We start from the raw sequence: 15,552 nt of genomic DNA, 5'->3' as shown, positions 1-15,552 counted from the left end.
ACTGAGCTTTAATTAAAAACAAATTTTTTTTGTAGCTTTAACAGAGTTTTATGGAAGGCATATTACCCACTTGTACCTTTCTTATAATAAAAAAGTAAAAAAAAATTTACAACAACATGAACCTCTTCTATGCCGTTAATTATAAATCAATTGAAATCAATAGTGTCTCGCGTATACAATATACAACGGGTTAACTAGATATATAAGATATACACAATATATTTGTAGATATTCGCAAGGGCAATTGCTAACAGCAAAGCTGCATTGTTGTATTCGTGTAACAAAGTTTTACTAAAATAGACAATGAAAATACTTATTTAAAAAGACTTTGTAAGCATTTCTACTTATTGCTTTATGTACTTAATGCATGCATTCGTATCTACACAGATTGTTCTAAGTATTTCCTTGTGTTTCAAGCAGCAGATAAACTTGTGACGATGGCCAAGGTGCACGTAGGTAACTACCGTCAGTTCAATAGACTTTTTTGTTACGGCTGCAAAAGGAGTCATGCATGTGTACCTAACCGTTTATAAATCATTTAGGATTATGCAAAGTAATTTGCAAATGGATTTTAACAGGAGTTATTTTTACCTAAATTATTTTTAAATTAATAAGCAAGTGTTGTTGTTGTTGTTTTGCTACATTGTAATATGTAACACAAATTATTATTGTGACGTTAGAAATCACCAAATAGAGAACTCCACGATACTGCAATGCGGCCCTGTCGGTGACACGCAGTGAGACGACATAATTACGAACGTGTTTAACTTACATTAGAATTAAAAGAGGCTCCAAATATTTACTTATGAAAATGAGAATGGCATAATGTTTTAATTATAAAGCAATAACATCAGTCACATTTTTATTATTGAGAAAAATAATTGTAAACACATTTTTTTGAAAAACATTGCACATTTAAAGTACCTAGTTTTCAGTTCAAAAATAGTACCATAAATTATTTCAATTACATACTCGAATTTGATGCAACCGTTATTGCTTATTTCGACAGGCGAATCGAATTTTCTTTTCAATATGGTTTTATTAGCATAAGCCTTCAGTCCCACAAATGAATTCTTGTATTGCAAGGATAAAATGTGTCGTAACTTTTTATTGTTCGGTGCAGCTTGAGGTCGTATATACGGCAGCTAATAAAAACATTAGTCAAGCTAAGACAGTGGAGTAAGATTGTCTGGAGAGCTGCAGTCCCGGACTATCGATTTTTGGCTGCGGCCAGACGGACGGCGACGCGCCAATGAAAAACTATGCTTTTTGTTCATCCACACAACTATGTACCAACTCGTTCGCATTTGTACATCGACAAACTTTATGCAGATCAGCATAACTATCTAGACTGTTATTTGAATATGTGGTGTAACTAACGCGAGTTTTAAAGTTGATTAATTTGCATAATGATTCAGTTCCATAATCATAAAGTCGCAGACCTCTACGTAAAAACGCAATCCTTGAGAATCAGACAGTCTGCGAAAGATGAACCCTTTGTTACATACGGAATATATGGATTCATAATACGACCCCTATGCCTTAATAGTTCCAATTGTATAAAACAAATTAGGTAAGTACGATAATTCGTATAAAAATATATTTTTTTTATGTTATTTACAATCAAGACAAAAGTAATAATCTGCAGTTAAAACGCTAAGCATACATATTCATTATCTTTTTGGGTGCCCGCTATGAGCCTATAAAACGGTTTACAAAAGCGTTGCAACATAATACCGAGAAAGAGAATGGTAGTAATAATACCATCGAGGGTTCCACGCTTCATAAATACTGACAGACCCCCCCAGATTTATAAAAGGATGCGCAATTCTTACAATTTGAGAAGTTTGCGAGTTACTCTTTATGTCGGCAGTTACGTAAGATATTTGTTAAACTTTTGATATGAACTGTAACGAGGGGAGCGGTGTCCAATAAACATTTGTAATACGAGTCTGTGTGGCGTTTTGTTGTTTATCTTTTATTATATTTTTTCAACAAATTAATTTTTTGAGAATATAATAATAATCCTATATCTGGTATCTTACACGTATGTAGTAATATTAGAGAATAGATAAAGCTCTTACCACAATACACAATAGAATTTACTCTTGGCTAGTGCTGCGATTACAATGCCCGTATTCTTCCTATGTTACTGGGTAACCCTGTGATACTTTTACAGCGTATCCAAATGCTATAGACATCACCGAAGGTTTTATTGTTATCTCAGGGCATACCTATACTTAAATTATGTTTGACATACGAAGAAATAATACAATATTAAAAAGCTTGAGACATTTATATAACTGGCATCCTCTATCTCCTCCCAATAAAAGCGTAAACAATACAAAGTCGCACAGGAAAGTAATTTTTGGGAATTAATAAATTGTCGCCTCCCTGTTGTGCGACGACGGCGGGCGAGGGTGACTGCAGGAGTGCCGAACATAAGCAAATGTCGCCGCGGCTCCACAATAAGCGGAGACGCGCCGGATGCTGCAGCATTAGCCGCGTGATTTATACGTCTGCCGCCACTATTGCGTTAACTCCACAAACAATACAGGGGTGCCTGCAACAAGCCACTGGACAACTCTTTCCACCAAGCTTAAACAACACATTATCCCAAACGCTATAAACATGCAAATAAGTATCATAGGGTACCACATCAAAGAGATTTTACTGATGGAATTTAAATATGAATGGGTAACTTTCAAAATGCACCGAACCGGTTGAGCGGTGGATTTTCGATTGTCCAAACAAAGAATTGGAAGAAAATATTGTCTGAGTTCCGACAAAAATAACAATTATGGAGTGCTTATCTATCAACAATTGTTGTGTTTACCAACAACTTTATACTAAAATTTTATTTTGAAATCATAGTCCAGTGAATTTTAAACTTATTAACTAACGAGTGTTAAAGTAGGAATACCCTGTAGCCACTAGTTGAAGGGTTAAAGAGATGTCATTTTAAAAATCAATATAATCACGGTCGTTTACCTAGCCACCCCAACAAATTGTTCAACCCCATCAGGCGCCCGCGGTGCACTTGAGCCGCCCCGAGTCGAGCCGAGGCTCTTTAAAACTTGTGGGTAAAATTTGATCCCATACCCTTGTGGCACGGCTGTGCGGGTAGTCGGGTACCTATCTGCAGTTAATTATCTGCGTGCAGAGGGGACGGACGGGGGAAGACATCGCAAAATGCCAATTTCTCCCCCAGCTACCATTCCGGGCCAAGACTCGCGTCGAACCATTGGAACGATAAGCCCCCGTAATTAGTTTTAATTAAAACCATCAGAAAATAAATGGTTGATCGATATCGAAATCTTATTTTGGGTATTAAAGCACCATTCTCGTATTTAATCGCATCGCGTGCTGGGAATAAAGCAAAAGCTTCAAATTGAAATTCAATGATTGCTATTCAGGACGATTGTAACTTCAGCGATAAACCCATTTGTTACATTTGTTGGAGGATTCATCAAGGACTAATGAAAGTTAAAGAGCAAGAAGAAATACGTATAGAGTGTAGGAAAAAATGTGGTGTGAAGTCATTAAGGTGAGTGAGAACGACAGGCGCTGGCTGGGGCCGCGTGGGCTACGGGCCGTTCAGCGAGCCCGCAACAACTCCCTCTCCCACCTACTTTTGTCTCTGAAGTGTAATTACTGCCATCAAACAGATAAATTACATTAATCACACTTGCTTTGACGGTCAGGTGCTAATGGAAACTCGCGTCGGCGTTACGACCTCTTAAGTTGTTAACGATGACGTGCTCGTCTGGAACCTCGTAAAATGCAAGACGACGTGATGATAAAACATTGTCTTGACGTTTCAGAGAAAGTTTATTAAAGTTTAAAACAGTGACAGTTGACATACAATTAGATATAAGTGGTTTATTCAGAATGGGGTAGTTATGTGCGTCCATGTGTGGTTGGGAGGGAATGGAGTGCCTCCCCCAGTAATTAGCTAGGAGCGCGGAGTGACGCCGACGTCCGACATGCTCCCGACGCGCCGTTGTTTGCTAACATCACTACCTCCGCATCCATTCATAAAAAGCATTTGAGAAGCCGTTTATGTACGTAACAACAATGGCTAAAGTGGCTATAAATAACATGCGCTATCTTATTGTGGATGGCGACAAAGAATTAATGTCTACATAATACATTATGCGCGCAATAAAGTTGTAGGCAAACGTTATCAAACCATTGTGAAAATAATATGTAGAAGGAATTTCATTTTTCAGATCTTCTATCCCCCATCCAAGGGATAAATATTAAGGAAAAAATATAAACACACAACAATCGAGCGTGTCGCATTTACTCATATGAACCAAAACAACAATATGAGACGACATAGGAAGCCTAAGCGGCGCCGGGAGGGGCGGGGGTAGCGGAACTGCGTACAGCTTAGCTCGGTGTTTTACACGCAACGTAAACAATGTGCTTACAAATCTCACAATATCATCTAGTCTGGAGGAATGCTGTGCGAGAGAGGCTTCACTTGAGTGCCTGCTCGTTAGTGAGAGAGCTTAAATTACGCCACAACTCTACGGCCGCTCTTACATGCGTAACTTACTTAAAATACGCCAGACGCAACACTGAAAAATGTTTCAATTTAATTTATCTGCGAACTGACTTGTTAACGAGCTTATGAGATGAGCAACACGCTTCACGTGAGAAATATCGAAGTGTTACCAAGTTCAGTTTTATTATTTTATCTCGAGAACTGTTTGTTCTCTAGAGTAAAGAAAATGTTATTATTTTTACGTTACACTTGACTAGAAATGTTTGCCTTTGTAAGTTTCTATAATATCTGGAGTGCCAAAGAACTATAGTGATATCAAGTGCTTGTGTTTCTACTAAAGTGGATGAAGTACTTGTGGAGCAACGAAATTCTCACAAGAGCATTTCTATGACTTTTAGACAACCTCTGAGCTAACGAAGATTTACGTAATATTGGACGTCAACTCTATGAAAGAAAACGACGCTATTGTGGGAATGTCCTCTATATACCATAAAGTTCAACTTATACACACATTAAAGTAGGTAGGTACATCAAGTTCGTCACTATCTGATAAAGCTTACGAAAAATATAGCCTAAATCCACATCAGTAACGTGGCTTTCTACCGTCACCGGAATTTTATAAATCAGTTGATTCAGATTTTACCTACCCCTACAACCAGTATACATAAATGTCTATTCAGCTATTTAAACTCTGGCTGCCCTAGCTATAGATATTAGTTTAACAGCCACTGTAGCAAGTTTCAAAGTTAAAACTGTTTCAATAAAACCTTTGTAAGCACAGACAGCGGAAAATTTAACTATTCGCATACCATAATCGGTAAAATTCTCATAACAATATTATGTAAAAGTTTCCTTCGACTACTTTCCCTGGCGTCTGCGGCTCCTCGGGTGCGCTGTGCATCTCCTGGGGTGCGAGGGGGCGGCGGGACGCCGGGGGAGGAAGGGGAGGGGGGGACCTTCACTTTCGTCCGCGACCAGGCAGCAGCGCCCCGACCTTCCCAACTGCACAACTTTCCCAATCCAGTCTGTTAAGCCTTTCGTAACTCCTTTATCATGATATTATTAAAAGAATTTGTGGACTATTGCCACAACTATAGATACCTCGTGACGATATTTCAACATCATCTTTTTATGGATACAGTAAATTGGATAATCATTCCATATTTGTTGCAACATTTATGTTCAATTTCTTAGCGTTGATAAAGAATACAAGTGAGCGTATCTTGATATGATTGAACCAAGACCACTCTAACTAGTTACGGATTTAAATCAATTATTGTACATGATAAGCAAAGTTAGAAAGCTCATTGCTCAATGCTTAATGGTACCAATAAAATGTTAGAAATTTTCTACAGCCCACAATAGGCTTTCTTCAAACGCAGCTATCGCATGAGATAACAATTTTCCTCTATATAAGACTTATGGGCTAGTGTGGCAAGCCAATTAACAGTATTCGCTTTCTCGTTGAATTTCATTTCGTCTGTCCCAGAGTAATAAAACGTTAGTTTAATCAAGTATAAAGCGCAACCAATTAATATCTATTGAGGTACATGTTTAACTCTAGCTGCGTATGGGTTGTTTGTCTGCGTTTACTAAAATGATTTTATCGAATGTAGCTGGACAATGGGCTTACACAGCCTACGGCGTAATAACAGCTGGTCAGCGGAAGGCCGACATCGTTCCATTATGGAAATTGACAGGTGGATAGGGTGCCTAGACTGTGGGATGTTTGCGGATCCTAGCACGGTTTAATAGTTTTGCGTGTGAAACTGATCCTACAGTGATTATGTTCAGTTTTTGCTTCCAATTGTTTGGATATTTTAGACAAAGTCTTGCCGTTGAGATAATAATTACATAGTGTCCAACATTCATCATTTTAATTTCTTGTAGAATTACTTGCGATATGAATTACTTGCATGTAACCTCACATACAGTGTAATTGTAATTTGTAATTTAACGCTGTATACAATTTAGTAAGCATATTTATGGTTTAACATGTCAGCAAGGTCAGAACGGGGTGTCTTATCTTTGGTACAACACTTTCACTGATTAAAGGAAGTCGCCACTAAATCATAGCGCACCCTAAAACATGCGTGAGGCGTGGCTTGAATTTATAACAACTATAACTAATATTTATGCATCAGTTTAATATCGGTAGCGTTTTGGGCGCTACAGATTTTGTTGTATTTTTTGTAGTTGATTGGATTAGCTATCGAGATAAAACAGAATGAAATTATTTGAATCCGTTCCCGAATACAAATACCAACTCTGCAGGTATTGATATTGTAGGTATTGCAATTTCCAATACAGCATTTTACGTCAATTATTTGTAGATTTTACTGATTTACTAACATTGTTGCATACGACTTAACAATTACAAGGAAATACTTCTTGTTTTACAGCTATTCGTAGTGAAATAAAGCCCATCTAAACCCTAAGTTGACTTTTACGACGAATATCAAGTATGTTATCTTATTGAAGGATTCTAACGCATGCCTCTTTTCCTCCTCACTCATGGCTTTGAATAAATACAGAAAGGTTTTAAATCGGCGAATAACTCCCGAATTGCATGCAAACATCGAATGTATTGAGAAAGTGAAATTGAAAAGGGAAGATTTCCATCAATGAGCAGCAGAAGTCCTAAGCAAATTGACCAAGCGTTCGTAGCGTCGAATATTTGGATTTGTATTGGCCTTTTCTTGTAATGCAAATAGAAGTTTTCTTGCTTTGTAACTTATTTCAAGTCTGTTTGTAAAAAAAAACACAATGGTGGAATTGTATATATCAGCACTTTAAATAATCAACGCGATGACTGTGAATAAAAAAGCTTTCTTTTGTAGGTAGCCATAGTACAACCTATACATTGCTACTTACCTACTTAGTTTAATAATTGTGAATTGGATGGATCTTGCAGAAGCACGTAATGCGTATAGTGCAATTTTGTATACTCACAAAACGTTTCTATGAGAACAGTCTGTGAATCAGATACATAATATGTATACGAACGTTCGCGCCAATCCACTAGACAGAAAAAATATACCGCATCGATTCGTCATATTTTGATTATTTATTCATCGCGGTAAATGATAACTTTAAATTGCTATCGTATGTCGGAAATCGTTTGTATACGTGTGTATGTAATCTGCGAAATCGAAAACGTTCGGAAACTGTGATTCCGGGCAATTACTGATTTTATGCTCCATTTTCGATTGGAATATTCTCAGTCGACATCTAGCCATGCGTTAATTGATTTTGTGGGAGGTGGCACTGCCGACTGAATTGAGGGAACAAATCAAATCAGTCGCAATATTGTGTAAGTACCTGTATTAAATGAACGGCACATTAGGCACTAACTACATAAGAAGCACGTATTACAGAAAGAAGAAAGAATAATTCAAAATATCGCATTGTAAGTTCACTTCATCCCTGATAACAACCAACAAGTCTTTTCGAAATTCCAATCCATAGCTCCAAATTTGACAGTCCTAGAAAAAAGTTCCCTTCGCCTCCTGGAATCACCTATTCTCGATGAGTCCTTCACCAGTTATATTAACGAGAAAATTCAAAATTTTAACGATGTTTCAGAGAGATTATACAAAATCAGTATACATTCGGCCTTCACTTTGATTCGGTACTGTTGTTTTGGACCAAAATTTACTTATATTCTTCGCTCCTCACATATATGGAAGCACCCACAAGTTTTGGACAAAGTTGACCAAATTATCAGAAGCACCCTCACCTCCATCCTCAATGTGGCCTTGGACGATCGAGCCTGGCAGCAAGCTGCACTCCCAATACGCATGGGAGGTCTCGGCGTCCGCAAAATTTCAAGTGTTAGTTTACCGGCATTCCTCTCCTCGGTTCACAGTACTGATACATTAACCAGAAAGATATTGTCGTCTTCTGCACTGGTTGATGTTGAAGTACCGTGTTTGACCGATGCGCTGGATGCCTGGAAAATGGCTACTCCCAATACGGATTTGCCCGGCAACCGCTGCTCTCAGAGACAATGGGACGGGTCGCTCTGTAGCACTATACGGAATAATCTATTAAATACGTGTAATAGTGCTGCTGAGCGTGCCCGTTGTTGGCTGTGGGAGAGTGGGAGTCGGGCCTCTGGTTACAGGCGATCCCGTCATCTAGCATAGGCACTATGCTGGATGACACAACGTTCCGCATCGCTACATGCTTACGGTTAGGCGCTCCTGTGTTGCTCCGCATCGCTGCCATTGCGGTGAAGCCGTCGACAGCCTCGGGCACCATGGTCTGTCGTGCTGCAGAAGTGCTGGTCGTATTGCACGGCATGCCAGCATTAACGACATTATCCGTCGTGCTCTTTCCACCGCCGGCGTACCAGCCGTGTTAGAGCCTAATGGACTGGTACGTGACGATGGAAAGAGGCCAGATGGTATGACGTTGTTGCCATGGAAGTTGGGTAGGCCCTTGGTGTGGGATGCAACGTGCGTCGACACCCTGGCGCCATCGCATCTTCCCTGCACGGCAGGTCATGCTGGTGCGGCTGCTGCTTCTGCTGAGACCACCAAGCGGCGCAAGTATAGTAACCTTATTGGGAACTATACTTTTGAGCCGTTTGGGGTCGAAACGCTCGGACCATGGGGCCCGAGTACGCGGTTACTTTATAAGGACATCGCGAAAAGGCTTGTCGACGCTTCGCGTGACCAGAGGGCTGGCTTATTCTTCGGACAAAGAATTAGCATTGCCATTCAACGTGGCAATGCAGCCAGTCTTCTGGGCACGTTTCCGGAGGTAAGTGATGCGGAGGAATTCTTCGACGCCTGATCGATGCTCTTTTATATTTTATGTTTTATGTTTATATATATTTTGTATATAGTATTTTATTTTTAGTTTTGTATAAAGATAAGTAGTTTAAGTTTGTATATATGTATAGCGTGAATAAAATATAACAGTTCACTGAGCTTATTAGAATTGATTGCTGTCAGCTGTATGTAGCAAATGTTCAAACGAACGAATTGATACCGCTCGAATTCGTTTTAGAGCGAATGTTGTTGGATATTGAAATAATAACTTAGAGAATGAAATTCACAAAGTGGTATGCTGCGTAGGTGGTGGGTGGTTACTTGTATCTTGGCTATAATACTATTCTATAACACACGTTCAATATAAGACGTTGGAAGCTGCGGCGATGATCACGAACAAAATAAAGAATCCTAAGCAAATTGTTGAAATGGGTCCTGGGAGCGTGTTTATTTTCTTTTATCACAGTATTGCGAACATTGGACCGAGACACTTTTATGCCGCAGCAAAAGTATTTGCGGCGTACGTACACATTGGGGATCGAATTTGTTGACTCTCGAGGCTATGTCCCTAATATTAAAGTTTAGTCAGAATAATTATTAGCCTGCATAAGAGGCAAGCTAGCTTTTTCTTCGCCCGTCGTCATAGCCGAAAGATGTCCAATGTTGGACAAAGGCCTCCCCAAGCTAAGGGGATTGCTCTGGAAGGGGATCACTGCGCTGGCTATTCGATATATGAAAGCAAAAGTCTAACTATTGAAACCATGTAGGTAGATAAGCGACTCGTTGTCATTTATTTGTACATATGACTAACAAGTTCTGCTCATATTCTATTATGCATTTGTTTCCTGCAGACAACAAGTAAAAAGTTCGACAAGGTTATCAATTCTCTGAAAGAGCATATTTAATGAAGTAACGACAGCTATAATAAGCTCTGAAGTGTCTTTGAAATTTATTAAAGTCTATTTCTTGAACCTGGCCAGAAATAATGGGAAAATACATTAGGTAAATAAAGTTTATGTATTATATTTCTAGAAAGCTTTATGGCGCCAGTGTTCCAGCAACTTTCTTTATCCTTCCTCTGCCAGGAAAATTATAAAACTTGCCGTTTTATAAAACAACGTTTCGCTAAAAAAGGTTCTGAATATTTAGTGCTTTACGTTACGTTCTGCACAGCACACTTGAGCTTTATGGGCACCATGTTCGTATACGTGTACGCCTTTGTATCTACGTTCCCATTGATTTATGGTAAGCAGTGCAGAAGAACGAGCGTAGCTTAGACTCGGTAATTGCTTTCCGGGTGAGTCGACAGAATTTGCATCGCTCGCGAGCGGCTCCATCACGCCGAAATGACAGATATCCATCACTTTTCATTGTAGCGTTTTGTAAGTAAATACACACCAAAGGCTTGTTTGCACGCTTGCTACATCTAGGTTCTGGTTAGAATAATCAATCAACTAGGTACTAAAATCAACGGGCTCACAATGTTAGTACCAGTTTTCTTCTCAATTTACCAGATCATTACTTATAAAAAATATGTCTAAAATAAATAATTCTTATCAACGTGTCTCAAAATTAGTTAGCATGTTCTTATGGATGCAAGTTGTACAGTAGACTGTATATCGTATCAAGCGCTAGTGATAATGACCTTTTCAAATCCCCTAGGGTGTTGCTAATTACGGACTAAATAATGCACTTTGTGTTGGCCGATGTAATGTATCCCAGAGTCACATTCATACAGATGTAGCCTGGCTGAAATGTGAGTGAGTCGCCACCGGCGTCGCTTCGTGCTCTAACACTGAACATGATTATGCAGCCGGCGCGGTAGCTTGCACTATCCAAGTCTATGCAAACAAGATTATACTAAAACCAAGTTTGGAGCTCACCGCTTATTATGTAGTGATATTCGTGTCAAGTGTCCCTCAGAATTAAAAGCCTAGTCGATGTGGATACGTCACGCCGAATATAAAACAAACGCATGATTTTCCGAGAGTCTCCCGGATTGAAGGGTCATCGTGCGGAGAGCCGACAGCTTTGATCTGCTGTGGTAATGCGGAGGCGGACCACATTCGCGGAAACTTTTACGGGACACTGCCCTACTTCTAAACGATCAGTAAAAGTAATCTATAATGTGGCTCTTTAAGAATCCTCCCCTATTATAGTATCTCATAAAACACAATCACCAACGCTTCATTGTAATGTAAATAAAACGTAAAATGGTGATAGCCATTTTCCTTGATACACAGCAATTGCAGCTTTTACTCCGATGCAAGATAAGCATCTGCTCGCTTTAAACATGTCTCCAAGCATTTAAGATATACGTTGCTAAACCTGTGTAAGGAGATAAGTACGAGTATATTCTCGTATTTCGTGGGAAGTTCGATAACTAGTTTACATGAAGCCTGTTGTAATAAGATATGAAGACATTGTGAACTGTGTGTTTATTGGAGCCTTTGTTAATCTTCGTTTAACTACGTGAACAGGAGTTGCGGTTATGAAGCTGATTAAACCCATAATTTCAACACTTCGTGTCGCTCATTCTCTGAAAGCTTGAAACTCAATGTCGTTGTATTTTCTATTGTTTTAATGAACATGACATGATACATAAGATACATTGTAGTCTATAGTGTGTACAATTGTTCACCTGCCTGTGATGTATGAATGCAGGCGAGCGCCGCATTGACCCACAATTGTACGGAGCGAAGGTGAGGACCTTGCACGTCGAAGAGGCTAATCAAAGTTATGAGCTATTTCCTTGTCGTATAGAAGCGAGATACTGATTTATAGCAAGCCACAAAACACCTTCTCTAGGGCGCATTATGCTGTGAAGGAATTTATAGCGCTGCTACATTTTCTTGGTTAATGTAAGAAGTTTTAGTGTTGTAAAATGTTACGTCGTCGCACCTACGTCCGCATGGTTAATAAATTCTGAATACAATAGAATTAATCTCGCTTAACAGCACACAATGTGTTAAAATTTTCTAAAAGTAATTACGTGTAATAGAGCATTTATAGCGTAATAAAAGCTGTGAAAATAATGCTCGCAGCCTGGTTGTTAGTGGTTTTATACCTGTTCCTATATTGTAAGGAGGTACATGTTTATTATAAGGCGCGGGAAGGCGGAGGCCGCGTGCGTGACGGATCACCGGCGAGATCAAATATTGCGTCCCCGCAGCGCCGCCGCCATGACGTGCCGAGCCGAACGTGCCGGTAAAACAATATGCAACACTTCTCGGAGCTCGCGAATACCACACACGTTTTGAGGTAACAAAAATTCGTTCAGTTATGCTGTTCGTATGTAACATTAAGTTACTATGGCTAAGCGGCTAAAATAACGAAATATATTCTGAATGGAACATTTCTCAATTAATGTAAACAATGGCAGCAGAATCAACCGAGGAGGAAAATTCCAAAACATTTTAATAACAGTTATTCCAGAAAATTGTCATCAAAAGTTAGAGAGGTATGCAATGTACAAATAAAGTTCGGCCGAGTGGGAGCAAAGTTGCAGCTAACAATTTAAAGTTAGTCTAGGACGAATACGAACCGAGGTGAGAAAATGTGGGGGGCAGGAATCGTTAGGGGGTGAACGGGGGTCAGACCGGACATCAGGTCTGGCAGTGTTCTCTAGCATTGATAAAGTTGTGCCGAAACCACGGGTAAGTTACTTAACCGGCGGCGGTCCAACTGCAGTTAGCCTGTAACATTGAACGCTTCAAAATCTCCTGGACTAAATAACTAGACTGGAGGATTTCCGACTGTTATATTTGAAGTGAAATTGTATTAACCAATTACAGTTTAGGATGGCAAAATTTCAAATTGCAGGTAAGTACACGTGGAAGAGGCGACGGCGGCTAGCAGGCTGATATTTTAGTTCGTTAATAAAACATCGTCTGCCTACCCGAGTATCGCAATGCTAAAATCCCTAATTAACGTGAACCACATCAAAGGAACGTGGGGAATATTCACCGGGGACCCGTCTGCGAACTTCGACTTGAGGCGACAAGACGGATAGCGGCCGCGCTCGCCCCGGCTAATAGGGTGCATCGCCAACCAACTTATATAGCATTGTTCTCCAGAGCGCGATTCCTAACTCATCTATCGATTTGTTTTCTTTAGAAACATGCATTATATTGCGACTGTCTTGTTCCCTTGTTATGGTGAAATTAGATCTCAGTATTATTTGGCAAGGAATGCAAAGCTAAATGTGAGCGTAGCCTTTTGTCACCTGTTTTAATATCAACTGAACAAGATATTTTCATGAGCTGTTTCTTTGTAGCCTTGAATAATAACAACAACTTTATCAGAGAGCGAAAAGCGCCGGATACCTCCGGAGACCGGCATTAAAAATATTAAAATAAGTAATTGCTCTATCAGGCCTGCACCTGCCGCCAGCCACGCGTACCCTACCGCCGCCCTTGCCGCCACGCCCTTAAGTACTTTGTGATAAGGGCAATCGTGCGAGCTCCTCCGCGCTCTTTGTGTATATTTATGCCTTTCTATTTATAGTCAGGACAAAATAAACCCTCCACGACACGTGTCTCCACGATTTATAAACAAACATAGATTACGTTATAGTGCGGGCAAACACACGAAATCACAAGAAGCGCGTCGAATGTAAATGTTGCGAACGTGTTATAGAACTTAGTAAGAATATTATAACACGTGTCAATTACGTTAAGTGCCAAATCATGTCTGGCAGAGAAAGTCGGATGTAGGTCGACAATTGCCAGGAATAAAGTCCTCGTATGGGGACAATTTGGAGTGAGGCATTAACAACATAAATGAATGCTCATAATACAAGATGAAGGAACTTTAGTAATAGTCCATAAAATAAGGTTAAAGATGTTCCTAAAACCGTATGCACTGTAGTGTTACGGATGAAATCTTGAGCATTGTTAGCAAAAACACGTGTTAAACGTCTTTAACGTACTAAAATAATAATATTTTCCCTATAATTAATAGAAAAACCATAAATTAACTTCCATTCGACCAGTAATCATATTACAAGGTGATCAGTCAATAATCATAATTAGTTGAGGCTAGTACTCACTCGGCTCCATTTTTTCCGCCCCTGTGCAGCATGCCCGCTCGAGCCATCTCACGCCCACGCCCTGAAAACAGAAAAAAACGTGCCATCCATTAACGTCAAGTCGTTCTCGAGCCTTTTCCGCATCTTTACGTTCACTAAATACAGTTTAGGCTCCTCTTAATTTATTATTAGTCGGATGATAGACCAAATTATGCCGGCCATCCGTTCTCTCAACTTAATTTTTGTCTACATAAATAATGTATTTTGTTCCAACGGGCCGGGATTTCGGTTCAGCCGGCAATATTTCTTGAATATATTGTCTCTCTGTTTGAAATTTTGACAATATTTATACTCTTATTTACTACTGAAACAAAGTACCTATTCTTTGAATTCAATTACGGAGGCTTGTTACATTCAGCTTTCTTAATAATTTAAAGATTCAATAAAGCTACAAGAATAATTCGTAGTTAGAGATTAAATAGGTGTCTATCTATAGGTAATATTTCACGCTAAAGTACATATTGTTCAGCAAGGAACATAAGGAAACAATACATCACCTTGAGCCGGATAAACTGCGAATCAATGTAATGCCTACTTGACAACTCCTTGGAGGATAAATGCAGTAATTAAACAATTTAATCAGCGATCTATTTGGAAAAGAACTTGATTGATGGCCATTCGACAATATTTCAGCGCGGGCGCGTGTCTCAAAGCTTCTAAATTACGACATCAACGGCGATAGGTACACAATGAGCTCGCCTGGATTTATGAGACGCTTCATTGTGACACGAATAGCGGGAAATAGTTGGAGTTTTCTTAGACAAACTGCCGATCGTAATTATCTTATTTATTGTATTTCGCCAGCTTCTTTAGATTCGTTTAAGATGTCGAAAACCGCAGATAGACAATAATAGAGTTTAGCTTGAACACATTTTTGTAATAAATTAAAGTAAGTGACGGAAGAGAGGATCGTACGGGATGCGTGTGTCGTAATCTTCCCATTAGGCTCCTCGTCTTCATAAAGTGTTCACAATTGACAGTCGTATATTTTGGAGGAACCGGCGTAATGTTCCTCACACTCGTAGAGTGTTCTTGAAAACGCTAGTACACTCAGTGGACAGAGATAAGTATCCATCTAAACGAGTAAAGGAAAAGATGTGGATGCACATTTCATAGATACGACAAATACACAATCATTGCCACATCCATCCGTAAATATACATTTACGTGGA

The 15,552-nt window shown here is 39.5% G+C and overlaps 1 protein-coding gene across 3 annotated transcripts in view; it reads right to left on the bottom strand.

The window, feature by feature from the left end:
* Nucleotides 1-15,552, bottom strand: part of LOC110371972 (uncharacterized) — a 112,193-nt gene that overhangs the window by 35,728 nt on the left and 60,913 nt on the right. For all 3 annotated transcript variants that reach the window (XM_049852201.2, XM_049852202.2, XM_049852203.2), the window contains one exon: nt 14,342-14,402. In XM_049852201.2, coding sequence (XP_049708158.1) covers nt 14,342-14,388 — 47 coding nt within the window. In that variant the 5' untranslated portion in view covers nt 14,389-14,402. The remainder of the gene's footprint in view (nt 1-14,341; nt 14,403-15,552) is intronic.

The sequence above is a fragment of the Helicoverpa armigera genome, chromosome 6 (genome assembly GCF_030705265.1).
Source record: "Helicoverpa armigera isolate CAAS_96S chromosome 6, ASM3070526v1, whole genome shotgun sequence".
In the NCBI taxonomy this organism is placed as follows: Eukaryota; Metazoa; Arthropoda; class Insecta; order Lepidoptera; family Noctuidae; genus Helicoverpa; species Helicoverpa armigera.
This window is presented reverse-complemented; position numbering and strand designations above follow the sequence as displayed.